General features: G+C 42.9%; 5 protein-coding genes across 7 annotated transcripts; 1 reads left to right on the top strand and 4 right to left on the bottom strand.

Moving 5' to 3' along the window:
* Positions 1-101: 101 nt before the first annotated feature.
* On the bottom strand, positions 102-4347 carry LOC102699637 (protein YLS7-like). Of its 2 annotated transcripts, XM_015832695.2 has the most exons (4): positions 4116-4347; positions 3373-3865; positions 2943-3220; positions 102-1483 (listed from the first exon to the last, which is right to left on the bottom strand). In XM_015832695.2, the coding sequence occupies exons 2-4, from the start codon at positions 3815-3817 to the stop codon at positions 686-688; spliced, it is 1521 nt and encodes a 506-aa protein (XP_015688181.1). In that variant the 5' UTR covers positions 3818-3865; positions 4116-4347; the 3' UTR covers positions 102-685. The 2 variants fall into 2 exon arrangements, with proteins under 2 accessions (XP_015688181.1, XP_006645219.1); XM_006645156.3 differs by having other exon boundaries at positions 3373-4347.
* A 571-nt stretch (positions 4348-4918) lies between these two features.
* On the bottom strand, positions 4919-8848 carry LOC102699356 (signal peptide peptidase-like 3). Its single transcript, XM_006645155.3, has 14 exons — positions 8566-8848; positions 8316-8474; positions 8081-8192; positions 7878-7997; positions 7215-7339; positions 6883-7065; positions 6770-6804; positions 6518-6674; positions 6368-6421; positions 6181-6273; positions 5944-6083; positions 5489-5559; positions 5332-5412; positions 4919-5250 (listed from the first exon to the last, which is right to left on the bottom strand). Exons 1-14 carry the CDS (start codon positions 8737-8739, stop codon positions 5186-5188), a joined length of 1569 nt encoding a protein of 522 aa, XP_006645218.1. The 5' UTR covers positions 8740-8848; the 3' UTR covers positions 4919-5185.
* A 599-nt stretch (positions 8849-9447) lies between these two features.
* On the top strand, positions 9448-16520 carry LOC102722910 (pentatricopeptide repeat-containing protein At3g29230-like). Of its 2 annotated transcripts, XM_015838372.2 has the most exons (5): positions 9448-11578; positions 12140-12278; positions 14516-14699; positions 15340-15414; positions 16461-16520. In XM_015838372.2, the coding sequence occupies exon 1, from the start codon at positions 9448-9450 to the stop codon at positions 11203-11205; it is 1758 nt and encodes a 585-aa protein (XP_015693858.1). In that variant the 3' UTR covers positions 11206-11578; positions 12140-12278; positions 14516-14699; positions 15340-15414; positions 16461-16520. The 2 variants fall into 2 exon arrangements, with proteins under 2 accessions (XP_015693858.1, XP_006645217.1); XM_006645154.3 differs by lacking the exons at positions 14516-14699; positions 15340-15414; positions 16461-16520 and having other exon boundaries at positions 12140-12696.
* Positions 14737-16056, bottom strand: LOC102722627 (EPIDERMAL PATTERNING FACTOR-like protein 9). The gene is made up of 3 exons (XM_006645153.2): positions 15871-16056; positions 15640-15713; positions 14737-15214 (listed from the first exon to the last, which is right to left on the bottom strand). The coding sequence occupies exons 1-3, from the start codon at positions 15983-15985 to the stop codon at positions 15032-15034; spliced, it is 372 nt and encodes a 123-aa protein (XP_006645216.1). The 5' UTR covers positions 15986-16056; the 3' UTR covers positions 14737-15031.
* Positions 16521-19500: 2980 nt separating the features above from the next.
* Positions 19501-20183, bottom strand: LOC102722346 (putative lipid-transfer protein DIR1). Its single transcript, XM_006645152.3, has one exon. The coding sequence runs from the start codon at positions 20141-20143 to the stop codon at positions 19829-19831; it is 315 nt and encodes a 104-aa protein (XP_006645215.1). The 5' UTR covers positions 20144-20183; the 3' UTR covers positions 19501-19828.
* Positions 20184-20557: the final 374 nt, after the last annotated feature.

The raw sequence follows: 20557 nt of genomic DNA, 5'->3' as shown, positions 1-20557 counted from the left end.
CTTGGTATACAAGTCTCAAGGTATTTTTTTAAAGTACCATAAAACAGGAAGGTATTTTCTAAGAGCCATAAAACAGGAAATTAGTTTCGTTAAACCCATCATTTAATACATTTATAATACATCTGTTTTGTGTTACAACTTATACTGTCATTACATTTTTCTATAAAGTTTGTTAAACTTGAAACGGTTCGCATTATGACAAAACATCTTGTGGTACGGAACAGAGAGCAAGAAACGAATCATATTCAGTTTCAAGTAGTCCCAACAATGAATAGTAAACAAGAAGTACCCTATCACATGTTATAAACCAATATCAGTATCTAGCAGACAGGCTCTCAAGGGAGGACTAAACACTAGTAGCTTACAACACGTGTTATCCAAGTTTCAGAAAAATCGTCAAGGGATCATATGTCCAAGAATGTGTCAGACAAAAAAACATGGTGAGTCACTATCATCCATCCTTCTTGAGGGATATTAGTCCCAAACCTAATCCCATCACACAAGCTGTCAACTCTTTCGTACCCTAACCCGACTGTTGACAACATGCCTATAATTTTTTGTCCAACCAAATCTATAGTCCTTCCTATTTGTGGGAAAAAAACATGATAAGGATATACACCAATGTTGAGTATCTTAGCTTTGGGAGTAATATCACATGTTTGGAAGTAGCCAATGATTGTTTCCTTCAGCTTCTCGCTACCTCGAATTCTCTTCGTATGGTCTCTAGCAACATCTCATTCCATGTATCTACAGGTCCTGGCATGCACCAATGTAGGCAATCCTGAGGTGGAGGCCTTCCATCTGGCCCTCTTTGGGTCTTCTTGTTTGGATCAGTACTTCTATATGGACCAGGATGCCCATCAGACCTCAAGGCAAAGGGCTCAGTGATGTCCATCAATTTCAATCTGGAACCTTGTTGCCCAGAATTCTGCACTGCCTTTGTGAAGCCTGAGACCTGTTTGCCGTACATAGCATCTGTGAATCCATTCCTCACCACCTCATCCAAGGGCTTAACCTTTCCAGTGCATGATCCACCAGTATTCCAGGCCCCACCTTCATAATGATCTGGTGAATATGTGCGCACAATAGCTATACCTGTGAAATTTGGATTAGCAGCCACCGCAGTTAGGGATGTCTCAACTGAGATACCAAAAGCATCAACATTATTAATCCGCATTTTTCCAGCATTACGAGGCCACCAGAGCTGCCCTCCAACAACATTGCCGTTCAGGATATAAGCAGACCGCTTGGCAAACCAGTGCCCAGAGGAGAGGACAAGCACGTCAAAACTTGGGAGAAATTCCATGAAGGTCTCATCTGGGATATCCAGAAAAACCTTATCAATACCCTTTGGAGCAAATCCCACAGCTTCAGTTGACCTGTGCACTAACCAAGACGACCAGATGCGGACAATAATTGTTGAGGTTGATCTAAAAATCCACTTGCTCATCCTGCGGCTACCACGGTTTACTGGGGCTTCTACCTGTCAAGATAAAGGTATAAGAACAGATCACGCCTCTTGATGGCATAGCCTACAAAATCATTCAACATAGGAGAAGTGATGGGTTGATCCTTGTGAAACATTTCTTCTAGTGTAAGGAGTTCAGATGTGTTCCATTATACAAAGAAAAAGTTTCATTGGGATAGTTTGCTACTCCCTCCAGTTTGATAATTCATGTTGTTTTGGACAATGACAGTCTCCAAAATATATATGACTAATTTTCTAGTAAAGTATATACCAAAAGTAAATAAATGATTACTTTTTAAAGTACTTTTTAAGATTTATGCATGCATGTTGTCCTACAGTCCCATCTTTTGGCTGTTCAGAACCATAAGCTAAACCGTTTATTAATGATTAAAAAATAATTTATGGGTAAAATTTTTATATACGTATTCTCACCAATCTAAAAGCAAAGACTGAAAAATAAACTATGATGAAAAAAAATCATAAAATCAATTCCAAATTTAAGTTTAAAAATTTAAATTTTGGCTTACAAGCATAAGTGAAAAGATGAAGCCCCAATGTCTTCAAACTAAAAATTTAACCTCAACCTTGTCCAAAATGATAGGAATTATGGAACCAAAGGAAGTGCATGATAAAGATAAGTAATAAAAAATTGTCAAACTTCCAGTTCAATCTTTATAAGCCTTCCTGTGCGAGACCACAAGGCACATTAATTCACAAAGCACATGCCTCAAAGGCTCACAAAATTCTAACACAATACAGTTTATTATCTATAAAAGACTACATACGGATTAATTATCACTGTTCACAAGAACAATTGGCACAGCAGAGTTGTAAAATGACCCTTTGCAATACAAGAAATGATGAAAACAGACCAGTTTTGGTATGTATTTCAGGACATTGATTTGCATTCTTCTGCTCGTTAGCAGCTGTTCTGCTGCTTTGGTAGGCATTTTCTATAGGCTAATGTTGTGGTTTTATCCCAGATTAGTCCACATTGAGATAACAAAGACTAGTTAAAATCCAAATTCTAAAACAGGTTTCTTCTAGGAACCTTACGATTCATACGATGTCAGATATGCAATATGGCAGCATTGGTTTCTCTGGTTGACAGCAGATGCCATAATAATCCAATAGCAGACAAACAGATGTGCTACAATATAAACAGAATACACCAATTTATGGGCAAACCATGTAGAACAAATGAGTTTGACCCCTCCATTTATTTCAAATGCATCACAAAACTATATAAAACAATGGCCATGGTTCATCAACAAGTTCATATCAAACCTAAGTACCTAACTCGGATTAAATCATGCAAAATAAGGCCTATAATTTTTAATTAAACAATCAATTTCCAGGGAAAAATATCCAGGTCAATACAACTTGTCATAAACAGTAATATGCAACCTGTCATCAGCTTAACTAATTATATAGCCAACAGAAAATCATGAAAAGTACCAGTGGAGTATATCACCTGCCACAGAATGCAAAGGAGGGACTCCATCTGATTTCTGGCAACTGAATCCCCAACAAAAGCAATTGTTTTGCCTCTCATCAACTCCAGGAACTTTCTTCCATCAAAGCGTGGTAGGATGCACTGTTCTGGTTTCCATCTAAAATTCTCGTAGTCCTTGTCAGGTCGACCATTGCCTTGACAATTCTGCATCTGCGTGATGATTGGGCAAGAGTTGTTTGTGTATAGTGGCCCCGAAGAATCAAAAACCCATCGTCCATGGTATAGATCACAGCTACCTGCACAATTACACCATGCCAGTTTCTTATTCCAGGCATTCAATTATCATGAATAATCTAATAAGCCATTACACTACAATAGCAAACAACATCTCAATCATGTTATTTGATGCTGTCCAGAAAACAAACAGGGAAGTTTACTGACACCTCACCTTCATTACTTTTTTGAGGATTGTCAGATGAATCCGATGAGACTGCGAGATTTCCCTCATCGGGCACTGACGTGGTATCATCAGTAGCAGCTGGATCTGCCACTTTGGTATTGATTTCACCCGTTTCGCTCGAATTCACGGTGCCACTCTGAACATCGTGCTCCACCAGCACTTCCTGACCACCCTGCGACGCATCCTCCGCTAGCGGGACAGCCACGGCAGTATCATTCTTGTTCCCATCAGTAAGCTCGGGTGACAGCTTCGTCGAGCCATTGGCTTTGACAAAGAGGTATTCGTGTAGCGATGCCGCAGGGAGCGACGAGCCCACCGATAGCGATATCACTCCAAGGGTTAGCACCAGCGCCAACACCGACAAGACGACGGTGGAGAGCCACCGCCGGATTCCGCCCGCACCAGCCGGGGCCTTCTTCCCCGGCGGACTCATGGCGGCGCCAAGATCCAAACGCCACTGCCACTACGCATCAAAGAAAATCTACAAAAAAAAGCTATCAAACAGGACGAATTAATCGGGATAGATTGAAGAATTGAACTAGAATTCCCTCCCCAAAATAGGAAGACCAAATCTCCCTAGACAATCCAAGATTACAATACGAGTTCATCCCAGCGGAAGAAACGCATCCAAGTATTGATGGATCGCTACCATACGTGTGGAGCTAAGCAACTGTATATACATGAAGACAGCAAAGAGGCAGTGCTCAGTAGCGCTAGCATGGTGTCAGAACCTTTTCTCTCTTCCGGCCGTCGCGCGGCGGGACGACTCCGGCGGCGAGATGCCGGAGACGATTCGCGGGGCGTCTGCGCGGAGGATGGCTGGACGGATGCGCGACGGAGGTGGGGAAGGCGGCGCGGCGGCTGGATGGAGGAGCGACGGGTCGAGGTTGCCGCAGCGCCTGGACGGAGCGCGTAGAGCGGCGCTGGCCTCCCGTGCGTCTCGACGGAGGAGGAAGAAAAACGCGCTCGCCTAGATCGAACGGAAAAAGAAAAAAAAAAGTCAAAGGGCAAAGCAGTAAAAAAAATAGATAACGCGCGTATTCTATTCTATTCTATTATACCCAAAAAAATACGACGGGTCAAATTAATTTTAACTATGTAATATTTTCATTAAATAAAAAATATAAAAAGTATGATTTAAAGAACTTGATTAGAAATGACATAGCATTATTTAGTTATTTAGTTAATTAATTTTGTAGTAGTTGAGAATGTACTTAAAAATTAATTTTACACTAAAATTTTGTACTTCTATACCTACTCTATAAAATTGCTCTATACATGATGACACCCATATAGTAGCTTTTTATGCTCGAGTTCATACGCCACATCGTGCAACTACTGTAATGCAGATAGCCTACAAACCATTGGGACAGGTACAGAGCTCTTCTGCTTTTGTAAAGTTCAACTGCCGCCATTGAAACTATAGTGAGGAAGAATGATACAACGGAGTAGTGTAGATACCTGAGCAAGAGCAACATCTGAAGTTCCGCATCAGACTTTAATTTTATATTACACACAGTTAAGAGCACATCAAGAACAAAGATTATGTAAATATTGCACACATTTACATCACAAGCTGTGACATTCACAGCGAGAGTATACTGCTTGACACTAGTAATCACCGTTCATGGTGAGCCTGAGTATACACTGAAAGAAAAATATAATCTAACACAGGGTTTCTGAAGATGGTTTGGCATGATATAATACCAACAATAACCTGGTATTCAGAGTTTGAGATCAATAATCGCTTCTCTAACTACAATGCTGCAAGCCCTGCAGCCAAGTATCAACATTTCATTTGCTATACTTTGGCATTCCAGAGCTGACTTAGCTCACCTCTCCTCGCTCCCAGTAGGACAATAACTCCTGCATAAATTTTAGATCAGAAACATGTTTAAGAGCTCAAGATTTTGTACTGAAATTTCAACAGAGGAATCATTCTGATACCTAGTGTTGAAGGGACTAGGTAGAGGAGAGCTGGCTGGCCACTCTTCATAAGGTACAGGCCAACATATGTGCATGACAAGCCTACATTGAGATGACAATGATGATGTCAATGGTTCTGTTCCACTGTGATTTTAAAAATGGATGCAATATCACATACCGAAGGCGTAACCGATCATTAGGCAGAGGAAATAACCGTCAGTCAAGTCCTTGCCATGTGATTTGTCATACCTGCAACTCAATAACAGTTGGTAAATTTTTAGGAGAATGATCAGTTGCATTACTAGTATTCAATAGGTTTTCTGACAGAGTAAAATACATGGTCGGTCCTTAAACTTGTGCCATGGTACTACTTAGGTCCATAAACTTAGAAAATACATGTTTAGATCTATGAACTCGTTTTAATGTCTAAAATCATAGACCTGGATGGTACATTAAAATGAGTTCATGGACCTGGATGCTATATAAAAACAAGTTTATGGACCTAGATGGTACATCAAAATAAGTTCATGGATCTAACCGTGTATTTTCTAAGTATTATAGATCTAAGTGGTATTATGCTTTACTCTTTCTGATATGTACTGAACACACTGAGTTTCAGAGAACAAAATGAACCTGAAACTGAAAGCAACAAGCAGTCCTGGGAAAAGAATGTCGCCAAATCCAATCATGTCATAGCCATTCCATGTATCAAACTCCTTTGGCATCTTCAGAACCATGGGAAGGCTCGGTCCATCATCGCTACCACGGGCAACCTGTATGCCATACCAATTGGATAAGATACTGGAACACTGGTTTTTCGCTGATTTATATCTGCATTTAATCTTTTTTTTTCTCAGGACTCAAACTTACTGTGATCATGACACTTTTCTTGAATATAAGGGGTGATATGAACACCCAAAATATGTCATACATAAATGCGCTGACAAGAAGCGCTGATGCAACCTGAAAATTATATAAACTACATCAGCCATGTACAAAGATGATTACAGTTTCTATACTTAGTAAACCAAAGCATCGATGTTCTTGATTATCTCACTTTAATATTTGGCATATGAACAACTTGCAATACAAGAATCATCATGCAAATGCCCTGAAAAATGAAAAAGCATACTCCATTAGCAGACAAGACAGAGATCAATATCGCAAATTCGCAATGATCTTGGAGCACACAGCAAACCATGCATACCATAAGGTCTTGACCAACCCAAGCAAACGGTGAATTCTGGTGTAGAGTCCAGACGACAACGAAGATTAGTGCTAGTGGCAAGATGACAAGTGTAATCACTGTTACGTTCCCTAATAAAGGAAGATTTACTTTTGCCTCGCGGCACCGTTCGCAAACTCTGCACATCAACTCAGCACCCGTTAGACCAGCAATCAAGTGCCATCAGAAATCAATGGTAAAATGATGCAGAATATTTTGTTTCGGTGATCACACCTTACAATAAGAGTCGAGGCAACATAATGCAATCCCTGAAGATGAAGCAGAGCAATATAAGTTCACTGATTAACTGAACCAAATTATGTCAGATTGGGTATATAGGCATGCACCTGAAGACCACTTAGGCAGAACAAACCAACCAGTATCCATGCAGACCATGCGGATTTGAAGAAGAACAGGAACATCAGGACAAGCGACGCGGTGACGATGAACACAATCGCGGTTTTAGTCTTCAGCTCCACGATTTCAGATTCAGAATCTTCTTCTCCGCCCAATGAAGGAGCATTCTTATCCTAAGACAGAAAAATGTAGCATTTGTAAAGTCGGCCGTTTGTTTCAATGAAAATGCGCGTGACATGATCACACTGCATCTTATCGATTTGGTTTAGAAAAATCAAAGTTTCTGAACATAAGAACATCTGTGTGGAACTGATGCATGAACCTCGTCGCCGACCACGACGAAGCTCCAGACTGACGCACAGGCCGTGGTGCCGACGGCCATCAGCCAGAGGAGAGGTATAGCTCCATCGAAAGTCGGTTTCTCCGGCGCGTACATCAGCAATTCCACTGCAAATTTAACCAAACGATTGACACAAACTAAACATCAGAATCACACGGTTCAGAAAAAAAAAGCAGTAGCAAGAAATGAATTCATTCATCTTCTCGACAGTTTCAGAACAGAAACAGAGAAAATAAATTCAGCATCTCGCGGAAGCAGTTTTTTAGCACACGGGTGCATGTATACCCGTTGCTTGCATGCCATCTAAATAGTTATAAAAAATTATGAAAATATTTGAAAAGATAGTTTAACATGAGTTATATCACTCTACCAATATGCAAGTTTAAATTCAACTTATATGAGTTGTAGCAAAAATAACAAAAATAATTATGAATATGCGTATACTTAGTTTCAGTTTTGTTTGTTTTTTTCTACAACTTATAAAAGTTGAATTTAAACTTGCATGTTCATGGAGTGATATAAATCATATTAATCTATCTTGTTAAATTTTTTTATATTTTTTATGACTATTTAGATGACATGCAAGTACACGAGTATAGATATACCCATGTGCTAAAAACTAAAAACTGTTTCCCAACATCTCACCCTTTGCTCCACCCTCCATTCCCGAGAGGATCTTGCGGCCGGCAGACTGCGACACCATCACGACCGGGATGGCGATGTCAGGGGCCGTGTCGTTCTGGGTGCACACCATCTTCTGCAAATCTGCAAAAAGATCCCAATGCATACATAGCATAATGGAAATGCAGATGATGAAATATGCAGCGCTGTTGCTCACAAACACCGACCGTTCTCGTCGTTGATGAGGAGCAGCGCCGCCGCGCCGCCGGACTCCGCCGTGCTCGCCTTCTCCAGGAACGTGCACTCCCCGCGCTCCGCCACGGCGATGGAGTTAGCCAGCTGGAGTGTGCAAAATCGCAGCAGAAATTGTCAGTCTTGTGAGGGATGGAGTTAGCCAGCTTGAAGCATGTACATGCACTATTGATTCAGGTGATCAAAAAGGGGAGCAATGGCTGCATGTGCCTGTGAGGACGATTTGGCGCAGCTGGTCTTCGGGGTGGGAACCACGGCCTTCCGCTTCTCGCCGTCGGAGCCGGTGACCGGCAGCGTCTTGCCGAACCTGGCGGTGATCCCGGTCATGCTGTTCATCTCGGCGCCGTCCACCCAGTACGTCACTTTCACCTGCACGCCCACGAGCACGATGAACGCGTACGTACGATGGCACGACGAGATCGATGCTAGCTTGCGCATCTGTCTGTACATGTGTGTATACCTTTTGGAAGGGGTTGTCGCAGCCGGGGAACTTGGGCGAGGTGCCGTCCTCGAACTCGGAGTCCTGGCCGGCGGCGGCCGGGGCCCGGGACGCGAGCAGGAGGAGGAGGACGGAGACGAGGAGGGCGAGGCCGCGCTCCCGGCGAGGGGAGGAGGCAGCTGCAGCGATCGCCATGCCGCCTAGCAGCTTAGCTGCTTTGCCGCGCGCGCGCGCGAGCGATCGAGGAGCGAGAGGGGGGCGTCGGCCGTCGTCTCGACCGTCGTGCGCACGCACGTCGTCGTCTTCCCCCCACGAGGAGGCTCTGCATGCATCGCCTCCTTCGGCGCGCTCGCTCGGGTGGTTCTCGATTCTTCCGACCCCTATGTTCCCGCGCCCCGTCAACTCTAAATCGAACCATTTTCCTCCTCTTTCAACGTTAATTACCCTTTTTTTTCAAACTGGGCCTTAATTACCCTTTTTGTTCTGTCCAATTAATCATTTCGACACGGCCCATCTGGAAAATGCCCCAGTCCTATACATACAAGGAATTTTTTGAATTTTAAATTTTATTTATTAAATAATTTAAAATTTTAATTTATATTTTAAAAATTCACAACTAATTTCCTACCGCGAATGGAATGCTAATGTGGTAAATGGCTACCCAGCTGACAACTAAGGATCAGCACATTTTATATTTATCTCCTTTCTGCCCTTTGTAAAATGGACTGATCCGCTGTGGTCGGCTGTCCCTTCCGGGTGGCTGTTTATCACGTCAGCATTCCGCCTTTTCTTAATACAAAATTAAATTTATAAATTATTTAATAAATAAATAAAATTCTACGTACGAGCAGTTTGGTACTAGACCGTTTCCTCGTCGATTTCAAATTAGACCTGCTGCCTGCGATGTCTCGCCCTCCTCCTCACGTCCTCGCCGCGCTCCTCTCCCGCCTCCGCGCCTGCGGCTCCGCCGCCCACGCGCTCCAGTGCCACGCCCTCCTCCTCACCTCCGGCCACCTCGCCGCCTCCCCGGCCCGCCTCTCCAACCTCCTCCTCCTCGCCCTCGCTTCCGTCTCCGCCTCCGCCCACGCCGACGCCGTCTTCTCCCACCTCGCGGAGGAAGCTTCCCGCCACGCGTTCCCCTGGAACACCCTCATCCGCCTCCACTCCCCCGCGAGCAGCCCCCGGAGGGCGCTCCTCTACTTCTCGCGCATGCGCCGAGCCGGCGTGGCGCCCGACGCGTACACCTTCCCCGCCGTGCTCAAGGCGTGCGGCTGCTCGCCCGGCTGTAGGGTGGGGGTGTTGGTGCACGGCGAGGCGGTGAGGAGGGGGTTGGACGCCGGCCTGTTCACGAGGAACGCGCTGATTAGCTTCTACTGTAGGATCGGGGACTGCCGTTCCGGGAGGAAGGTTTTCGACGGCGGCGTGCGGGACCTCGTGTCTTGGAACTCTATGGTGGCGGGGTACGTTCTGTGCGGGGAGGCGGATCTGGCGCAGGATATGTTTGAAAAAATGCCGCAGAGGGATGCGTTCTCCTGGGCCACCATGATCGATGGGTATGGAAAGCTGGCAGGTGGTGTAGATCGTGCACGTGAGCTGTTTGACCAAATGCCTCATAGGGATTTGGTGTGCTGGAACTCCATGATTGATGGTTATGCCAGGCATGGGAGGATGGATGAAGCGAGGGTGCTGTTTGAGAAGATGCCTGAGCGGAATGTAATCTCATGGAGTGTTGTCATTGATGGCTATGTCAGATTCGGGGAGCCGAAGGAAGCATTGGAATTGTTCCAGAAGATGTTAAGATGTGGCATCAGGCCTGATAGGATCGCTGCAGTTGGGGCTGCTGCGGCTTGTGCACAGTTGGGCGCTCTAGAGCAAGGTAGGTGGCTGCACTCATACTTGGAGAAGAAGAAGGTGTTGTTTGATGTTGTGGTGCAAACAGCTTTGATAGATATGTACATGAAATGTGGGCGTTTGGATCTCGCCAAGTTGATCTTTGAAAGCATGCCTGAGAAGAGTGTGGTCACTTGGAATGTGATGATTGTTGGACTTGGAACTCATGGTTACGGAGTTGATGCTATTAAGCTTTTTCACCAAATGGAGAGTGAAAGGGCACCAATGGATGATCTTACTGTACTTGCCGTCTTGACTTCTTGCACACATGCTGGGTTAGTCTCAGAGGGTTTAGGGATATTTTACAGAATGGGGAAGGACTTAGAACTGGACCCTAAGGTCGAGCACTATGGTGCATTGATTGATCTACTTGGCCGTGCTGGACGATTGGATCAGGCTAGGAACACAATAGAGACAATGCCGATGGAACCAACTCCTGAGTTATGGGGGTCTCTTCTTGCTTCCTGCCGAAGCCATAGGTGTGTGGAGCTGGCTGAGGTATCAGTTGAGCGTCTGGCTAATCTTGGAGCAGATGACTCTGGAGTCTATGTTCTTCTGTCCAATATCTATGCTGATGAAGGAATGTGGGATGATGTTTTCAGAATTAGAAAATTGATGGCTTCTGAGGGTATGAAAAAGAACATTGGACGAAGTGCGATTGAGGTGGATGGACAAATTCATGAGTTTGTGAACGGAGGTAGTTTACATCCCCACAAGGAGGAAATTTACTTGGCGCTGTGGAATTTATCTAACATAGCGGCATCTACTTGATCGCTGTGTCATTTATGGAATGTGCCAAATACTTTGTTGTTATGTCTCTTGATTGATTCGGCATTCTGTACGTGCGACAATATAATGCTGGAGGAAGATTTTGAAACCTCATTATATCCCAGTCTGTTAAGCTTTCGTTCTGAAGCTGTATAATGGACATTTGCAGTTGTGCGCTACCTGATAAGTCAAACTGAAGAGGTATTCAAGTACTACCATGTTGCCTTTTTGTGGCTCCGTAGTCCAGTTAGTCCTCCTGGTTGCTGCTCAGCTTCCTTGGTTTCAGGAAAAGGAAGTTCTGCTTTGGAGATTTGGAACTCTGACTTTATTTGCTAAAGGAATTTGCAGACAGCTACAAGGTTGAAAACTGTACCAGGTAGTTAAGCACCCTCATAGAAGCAGACTATATCAATAAGGCCACCTTTCTTCTGATTGGCTGTGCAGTGCAGCCGCAGCCAGCACTGCTGAGTGCGGCCTAAGTTTTCCAGCCCAAGCAAGTCTTAATTATTATTTTTTCCTTTCATTTTGCTTGATTTACTTGCAGGCTGATTTAAAGTTCCCAAACACATAATTCTTGGGCATCCATGGAGTGATCCATTGTATCTTTTTCCCTTACTAGTATATCGCCCATGTGTTGCAACGGAATTTTATTAAAAAATATCATCATTAGCATGTTAATAAGTAGAGTTAATAAAAGTAGTTTGATATATAGATCTTAATTATTTTTTTAAAAAAAATGAGAGGGGGTTGGTGGTGGGGTAGGTGGTAGATTCACCGCCACCCACCACCACTACTACTCATCTTTATAATAGTATAGATACTTGCACGTGGTAAATAAGTAAATAACATTTTATTTTTCAGGTTTGATGTGCTAGAAACGTATGTTTGATCCGTTGTGTGGGTCTTTCTGATTATGGGATTTTCAAAATGATTTCAGGCTGAACCACAATTTCAATCCTAATTAAGAAGCTTCTGAAGTCTGAACCTCTGCAGCGTTGATCTTTTTACTTTGTTGGAATGAAGAGAAATGAATCTCAGACTGAAGACTGAAGTTGTCGAATAATATGCACTACGCTGTCAGTTACTTTTTCTCACCTTTCTACACTCCATCTAATTATTGTTGATGATAATGGAATTTAGCTGCATGCAAATATAGTAGGAACTGACGTTGAGACATCAGAAAACATCTTACATGACATTGAACTTGTGCCAATCCTATTATTTCCTTCCAGCTCTCTTCTACTCCATGCCACCCCATCAAATATTTGTTCGCAATATCTGATTGGCATCACTGCCATACTATGAATAATTGGATTAGTATGATCATAGGAAAGATTCCTAATGACTGAAAAGTGGCAACACAACAAATGAGGGGTTTCGTGATATTAAAATAACTGGTCTTGTTTTTTGGTGTGCTGTATGCCCCTGATCCAGAGCATGTGCTAATTTAGATTATGTTTTATTGGCATTAACAATGATGAACACCGTGGAGATACGGAGGTCCCACAGCCTGCAAGGCCATGATGCTTGGTACTGTGGTCATGTCAAACCTTGGTGCATGACCCGTGTGTCATCCTACTGGGACCAATCTGCCATCTTCTGTCATGCAAAACAAAACAGCTCGAGATGGATCCTCCTGCCTGCTTCCATGTGAATGCCTGAGATGGATCCTCCTGCTTGATTCCATGTGAATGCCTTCTTCCTTGCACACAAGACTATCTCACAAGAAGCAACTATGATCTATTCTTGTTTTCTTAAGAAACATGGTGACCTCATTTTACCACGCGGTCGGACCTAGAACAAAAAAAAGGGGTGCCACTCACTTGCTTTCAAGTGTTTTGCATCAAGTTTAGGCTGCTGCGGGTGCCTGAATTTGAATTGAGGGAGGTGCATTTATGGTGAAAATAGATGAAATATTGATAAAAAAAATTCTAAACCAGGTTCCTGCGCACCCCCCTCCTCTAATGTAGCTTCGCCGTCCACGGTGCCTCCAAAGAGCAGCACTAGAGTGGTAGAGCCACAGACCACCACATGGCTATTTTTCATTCCTTGTAGGCTTGTACCATTTGCATCTTCTCTCTTATGTCACTCTCAGAATACCACTCTATTAATCTTTACCTTTCATTCTCATTATGAGATCCACATGCTGGTCCTGAAGCCACTTGAAGCTACAATGGGAATATGTGTTATTGTGTTGAAGTTATTATTGTCACATGTAATTGGTCAGAAAGTGTGATTTACTTGCTTCCAGAGTTTGTCTCCTTTGCTGCAATGGTGACCATGTATAAACCTGAGTTCCGAGGCCTTGTACACACCATCTGTCACACTACACGAGCTGGCCATGTTTAAAATAATTGCTCAGGCTATTTCCTACTTCATGTATCTTCTTACCAACTGGAATAAAAGAATCAGTAGATTTATTCCACTCAAAAGGTTCTTTTGGTTTCTTCATAAGTTAGGAACTAGGAAATCATGGTAACAAATCTTTTAATCTGTCAGCCATCCTATATCTTTCTTTAGACACATGCTCACCTAGTTCCTTCAGTAACTGAATAATGTTCAAGCAGACAGCAAGACACCATAAAACACCATATCCTCATTGCATTTGTTATGCATATAATATATATTAGATCATACAAGACGTAAAACAGCCATCCTAGGTTGCCTGTCTGTCAAATCACCATAGTTCTTCCAGAAATTGAGTCACCTGCTCATCTCACACTAGTTACAGTCACAGCTTGAGAGACATGTCACGTACTCGCGCACAAGCAGACATTCTATATCAGGTGAGTAGTGGCTTATAAAGACTAGTAATTTATGTGACTTGAGTTAAAAAAAGGCTGAAGAGAGCTCTTCGTGCAAAAGGAAAGTACTGCCTGAATGTGACTACATTTGTCAGTTTCCTCTGATAAGCATGAGTTACTCTTGTCCTTACCCCTTCAGTAAAATAACTTTAGCTAATAAATGTTTCCTACAAAGACAAATCCTCTACAAATCTTATGTTGAGTAAATACAAGGCACTTCTGCAGGCTCTTTGTTTGCAAAATAAATGCTCTTTTTGGACTGAAATGGTTTCAATTGATTTTTTTTGCGGGGCTACTGTTGATTATTTTACTTGGTAACATAAATTCAAGGTGTGCATGTGATGGTTTGACTCTTGACATTTTTCTCAAAAATATCTGCTTGATTGAATTTGGAAAGCGATGCCTACTTCAGTGAAGGAATGTGGTCTGCACAAAGTTCTTTTGCTTGCCCTCACTCTTTGTTTTCTTTCTTCTGTGATTTGTCTAGATGAATTTACTGCTCATTGTAGGGATGGTTGTTACTATGGAAAGATGAATGGCACAAGCCCATAAGAACTGAAGAAACGCAGAATGAATATTCTTGGAAATTTCAGATGCAATAGAAGAACATTTACATGCCTTAAAAGGCTAGCTCAGTTTTAGGTCAACAGTACCAGATGATCCAGCTGAGAGCTCCAATGCAACTATATCGAGGTATGTTCATAGAATAAAAACAGTGGTGCAATAGGTTAGCATGGAATTGTTTACCTGGACAATAGCACACACAAGCTGTTAATGCCAAACTTCGGGTTTCAAAATTTCTGACATTTACTTCCAAAATTACTAGTCCACAGCCTGAACATCTTTCAATACAAAATGCCCTCCGATCCTCTACTAGCTAAGCCTCTTGTTAAAACAAAAGGGGAAAAAAATGAAGCCTTTTTAGCATAGAAAGAGTAAAAAGGAAAATTACGAGTAGAATGGATGCAAACTACTGCTCTCCACTAAGATATATCATAACAGAAGCTCCTCTTAGTTATTAATAATCACCTGTGGCATACACATTTGTAATGGTAGGCACTGTTCATGGGGTCATTTGCATCCACAGGGACTTGCTCGGCAGTACACTTGAATCGACACCCCCTGCACTCGTTGTATGTGCATATTGGAGCAGTCGAACCAATCAACATTCTCCTTGCATGTTTGTGTAGTCTCTCCTTGTTTAGGACCTAATGTTATACATGTGAAGATCATCTTAACCATAGTATCTTTCAGATATTTACATACTTTCTGGTTTAAATTTGGCCTTCATATTTGTTTGGTCTTTTTCTGAAGTGCTTTATTACTACTGTAGGAGAAAAGATGGGAGACAAGTGGCTACCAATCATTTTTCCCTTCCTACCAAAAGATGCCACGCAGCACACAGTTGGTAATGCAACCATTTCCTCCTACTGAAAATTCCATAAAACAACTATATAATATGCCCCAAGGAAGTTGACACTTCCGGAAAACTTACATCCTTATTATATATAAAGAACAGAAAAACATAAAACTCAAGTTTTCAAAAACAAAAAAAGAAACATAAAACGTGCTTGAGGAGCAGAAAAATATAAAACTCTATGACATACTTGGCAAAGCAAGATGGCATACGTACCTTGATGCTCTCCTGGAAATGTATACGTTCTTCAGGCAATGCTTGGTGAGGATATTGTTCTCCATAATTTGTACCTTCACATTATATTAAATTGAAACAAGTAAGTATATAGGTTTATCATGTCAAGCTAAGCCACAGTTGACTGATGCAAAGGAGAACAGAAGAGAAGAAAACAAGATATCAATCCTATGCAAGAGAAGCTACACACTCAATATTTATACAAAGGGGTACCTGGGATGCTGCCATCGTATCCTTGGTTGCAAAGAGCATGACTGATGAGCAGGAAACACAAGAGGAAGAAGAGGGGCAAGGAGCTTGTGGTAGATGTGGGGCAAGCATTGGCCATAACACTTCTTCAAACAAATGGATAGAGAATGGGAGGATGGTGGTGTGCCTGGCTTAGAGAAGCAACACAAGGGAGCAAATGCTGGAGACTATAAATCAGAAGCTGGTGCAATGGGCTCTTGTATGTGTGCCTGCCCTCTCCTGTGGCTCTGCTCATGACAGGCATATATGCATATGAGCATATCCCTGTGCCATACCATGCAGACAGTGTATAGGGAGAGGGAGCAGTGGGGACTGCGGAGACCACCAGATGGCTCAACTCCCTCGTATGCACGCGCACACGCCACACGGGATAACATCACAGCAGTGGTGTCTGAAACTTGAATTATTTCCATTGCACTACCTTGTCTGTTATACATGTGCTCTTCTGCATCGTATTTTATGTAATTATATGTGCTCTATCTCGAACGTGAGAAGTCAAATATCATGCTTTATTTGCCATTTAATTCTCCCTCTTTGTTCCTTTTGTTCTACAGAACCAGGGGACAATTACTAGTAGCAATCATGGAACATTTGAACGGTGGATACAGTCATAGCGAATCTAAGCGGCAGTGAACTTGTATTCAGTAGAAGATGTGTCAAGGAATTACTGGTGCTTGCCTTGGCATGGCGATGGCGATGAAAGGCGAAGAGCCTGAATGGAAGCCAGTGGAAGAACAGGCACATCTCTGGCCGTGATAAAGGTGTGCGCAGTTTTTGAGTGGCAGAGAATGGGCGAGAAAGCAAGGGGTACGGAGATGCTTGGTTCTTGCGTTTCTGGGTTTCTGCGGCCTGCTTACCTCTTGTTTGTTCATCCCTGGCACTTTACCACCTGTTACACCACGGCATGGGCTGCACCTGGATTCTGGGACAACATCCAGAGGATCAGAGCCGTACCATGAACAGTTTGGATTTCTTGCAGAAAGCAATTGATGGAAGCTGTGATCTGCGGCGCATCAGTCTAGCTATTTCTTTTTTCTAAAGATGTTGGTCGTGGTGGATATGGGCGATGCTTAGCTCTTGTTGCTTTCAGTATCAGAGCAATCGCCACGAGGAGATGCTGGTGGTAGTCACGAGACGGCAACTGGATCTAAACTTGGTCAAATCCACAATATTGGTTTGCAAGTATAGCAGACTGCAAGCTTCTGGTTTATCCAGGTCAGGGCATGTTGGCGTGCCACGAAGTATTCAGTGCGTAAAAAATCTTACTTCCAGTGAGAAGTTACTGAATTTTATGCCCGCGTTCACGCGTTGTAGCCTGTAGGACTTGTATTCTTCCCCCATTTTTGTCTGATTCTGCATGTCTCAGAGCGCTAAAATGCTGCATAAGCACAGGCTACGCGCATAGGACATTGATCTGTGATTACGTTTTTGCACAGCTTTTTTCCTGAGCTGATCCACGCTTGCTGGAATGAGTCAGATTATTGGCGTGGTTCACCCAATTGAGTATCTTCAGTTCTTCACAGCCCTGCAGGTACGTGTACCTTCTACTAGTACCTAAGTGGTATCGTTTTCCAACCGTCCAAGTATAGTTTCTGCATGAGTGGTATCGTTTTGATTTTAGCCATATATAAAATTTGGGTTTTGTAGTTTCTTTCAGCAATGTGTTGCAGGGGCATTTAACATTTTATCACTCTTATGAATGTTCATAACAGATTTGTTATTGGACTTTTATGTCATAGACTCATGAGAGGTCACATGTCATAGACAGCTAGTGGCAAATCCGTTTTGACCACTCGTAAGAGTGGCAAAAAGTTAAATTTTCCATGGGTTGTAGACTTATAGTTGACACTGAGCAGTTAAAATGATTAAGACCCTGTTTAATCCCCAAAAACTTCAAAATCATCCCATCGAATTTTTGACATCTAAATGAAGCATTAAATATATATAAACATTAAAACTAATTATACAGTTATAGAGGAAATAGTGAGATGAATCTTTTGAGTCTAATTAGGACGTGATTAGCCATAAGTGCTACAGGTAACCACAATGTGCTAACGACGGATTAATTAGACTCAAAATATTCATCTCGCGGTTTTCAGGCAGAATCTGAAATTTGTTTTGTAATTAGACTACGTTTAATACTTCAAATGTGTATTTAAAGTTTTGATGTGATGTTTTTGTAATTTTTTTTTGCAAACTAAAGAATGCCTAATATGGAAAATTCCTGACTGACCGAGAGTCATTCATAAGTGAGTGACATAGTTTCCAACCATTTTTATCCCTATAAGGATATCAGAGCACACAATGAGATACTGCGTTCCAGTATTTAAATTTTCACCAACTATACATGATGTGATTTTTTAGAAAAAAGTAACACTATAAGAGCATCTCCAACAAATGCCTAAAAATTAGTCCCAATAATTTTAGATTGGGGTCATCCCAAAAGAATTTAGCCCCAAAACATGTCCCAACTCCAAAAAAATCATTCTTTTTTTTTCTGTAACTTGAATAGCGTGGTGTAACCGTGTAACAGCATGAAGTTGTTGGAGCTCCAAGGGATTGCATGATGTTATGGGCCAAACCCGTAGAGCACTCCAAGGGATTGCATGATGTTTAGTTCGTTACTTCTATGTTATTTCTATGTCTCAACTTGAATTTACAATCAAGTGCATGAAGTACATAGTCATAGACCCTTGGGCTTGTGAGAGTACAATATGTAAAGAACCTCAAGGCGACTAGAGTAGGGCAGCAAAGATGCCATCCATCCCCAGCAGGCAGCAGTAGATCTTATGTGATACTCTCTTCGAATCGAGCCATTTTGGCACTGTCCATTGACTATGGGCCCTATCAATGGACAACACATGCATTGTGGGCCTAATCAAAGTGTTATAATGACCCACTGTCAAGTGATGTAGTACATCGTTATGGAGATCCCCTTAATCTGGAGGACATTCGTTCAATCCATGAGTTATTTCTCAACAGTCAACAGGTCCATGTTGGGAGATTAGAGACATCTTTCCTTCCCCTCATGTTCATGTGTTGGGCCAATTAATAGGATTGGGATTTGGGAACGTGACCTACACACAAAAGGCTGCGTGTTTTACTTGTCTCCAGCAAATAAAAAGGGTATTTTTATAGTCATTTAATATTTTTTTATGTTCTAGTCTAAAATTTGATTGATAATATATATCTCAAGGTATCAAAATTTTAATGTATAATTTGATACAAAGTGGTACTTTAGGTACCGTAAAACTTCTCAATAAAAATGGTTGTAACAAAAGTCTCTATTTTGGAGGCATGGAGTTTCTGAGATTATAAGATATCGAGAACTTAATGCATTTTGGTAAAGTTCGAAAGAAAATTCCATGCAAATTTATATTGAGACCACGTTTTGGGAAATTCCTAGGAATTTTATTTTCTTCTGTTGCTACTACTAAATGTCATGAAGATATTATATACGGAAACAAGAATTTTGATAAATTCATTCAAAAACGGATAAATTTGAGTTTTTTTCCCCCGGCTCAAATACCCAATTAATCTCGCCATTTGTATAATCGTAGTGATTCCTTGTTGAATTTCAGATAGACATGCTAGGAATATTATTAGATCAAAACAAGCAGAACAATATTATTATTACAACATGATTAAGGTACACACACAGGCACACAACAACGGCGTACAAAAATCACAAGGTGATACATGCATAACAAGAGACCCAGACACGACGACACGTCGACACTTGACATAACACAGCCTCTGACGACAATCACATATTACCCCCCCCCCCCTAATTAATTAACCAACCATAACTATTATGCATGCATGCATGCATGCAACATACTAGAGTACGTACGCGACGTTACAGATATATCGCGCTTAATTATAATTAATTTGGTCGCATCGCTCTAGCTCGGATGGATCTCTACTTGCAGGAGGTGGAGGCGCCGGCGACGCCGCACTTGGACGGGATCAGCGTGGCGCGGTCGGCGTCGATGTTGCCGTAGGAGCGGAGCATGGCCTTGCGGCGGCAGAGGCAGCGGAAGTCGGCCCCGGCCACCGCGTCGCAGCACGCCCGCGACGGCGCGCCCTCCGTGCTGCCCACCGTGCAGTACGACCGGCACGCGTCCACGGCCGACTGGTCGACGCCGCACATGGACAGCCCCGCCGCCCCCGCCGCCAACACGAGCAGCGCCACCAGCACCACGGCGCCGCTCGCCTTCCTCCCGCCGCCGGCCATCGTTGTCGTCGATCTGATCAGCTACTAGCTAGCTAGTGTACGTACGTTGTCGTGGTAGCTAGTTGGCTATACGGTCGCGGCTTATATAGCGTGGGGATGGATTAGCCGGCGCGCGCGGGCGCAGCCCGTGACGTGCATGCATGTGCTCGCGCGCGCGCGCGCTTTGTCTCTATTAGCTATGCGTGCATGCGTGGTCACGGCTTCACGTACGGGCTCACGGGCTGGTTCAGTGAGTATATACAGAAGCTTAATTAATTGGATCAAAATCACGTCGGCACGTACACGACACCGTAGATTCCGGGGCCATATATGCACACGGCCGGTGCACAAGTACATCTGTACATGCATTTTAATGTATATACGTACGTATGTCTGCTACTGCAGGTACGTACTACGGTGCATGCAGTACTCTGA

The sequence above is a fragment of the Oryza brachyantha genome, chromosome 1 (assembly GCF_000231095.2).
Source record: "Oryza brachyantha chromosome 1, ObraRS2, whole genome shotgun sequence".
NCBI classification, from domain to species: domain Eukaryota; kingdom Viridiplantae; phylum Streptophyta; class Magnoliopsida; order Poales; family Poaceae; genus Oryza; species Oryza brachyantha.
The sequence above is the reverse complement of the archived record's forward strand: the minus strand, read 5'-3'. Positions and strand labels throughout refer to the sequence as shown.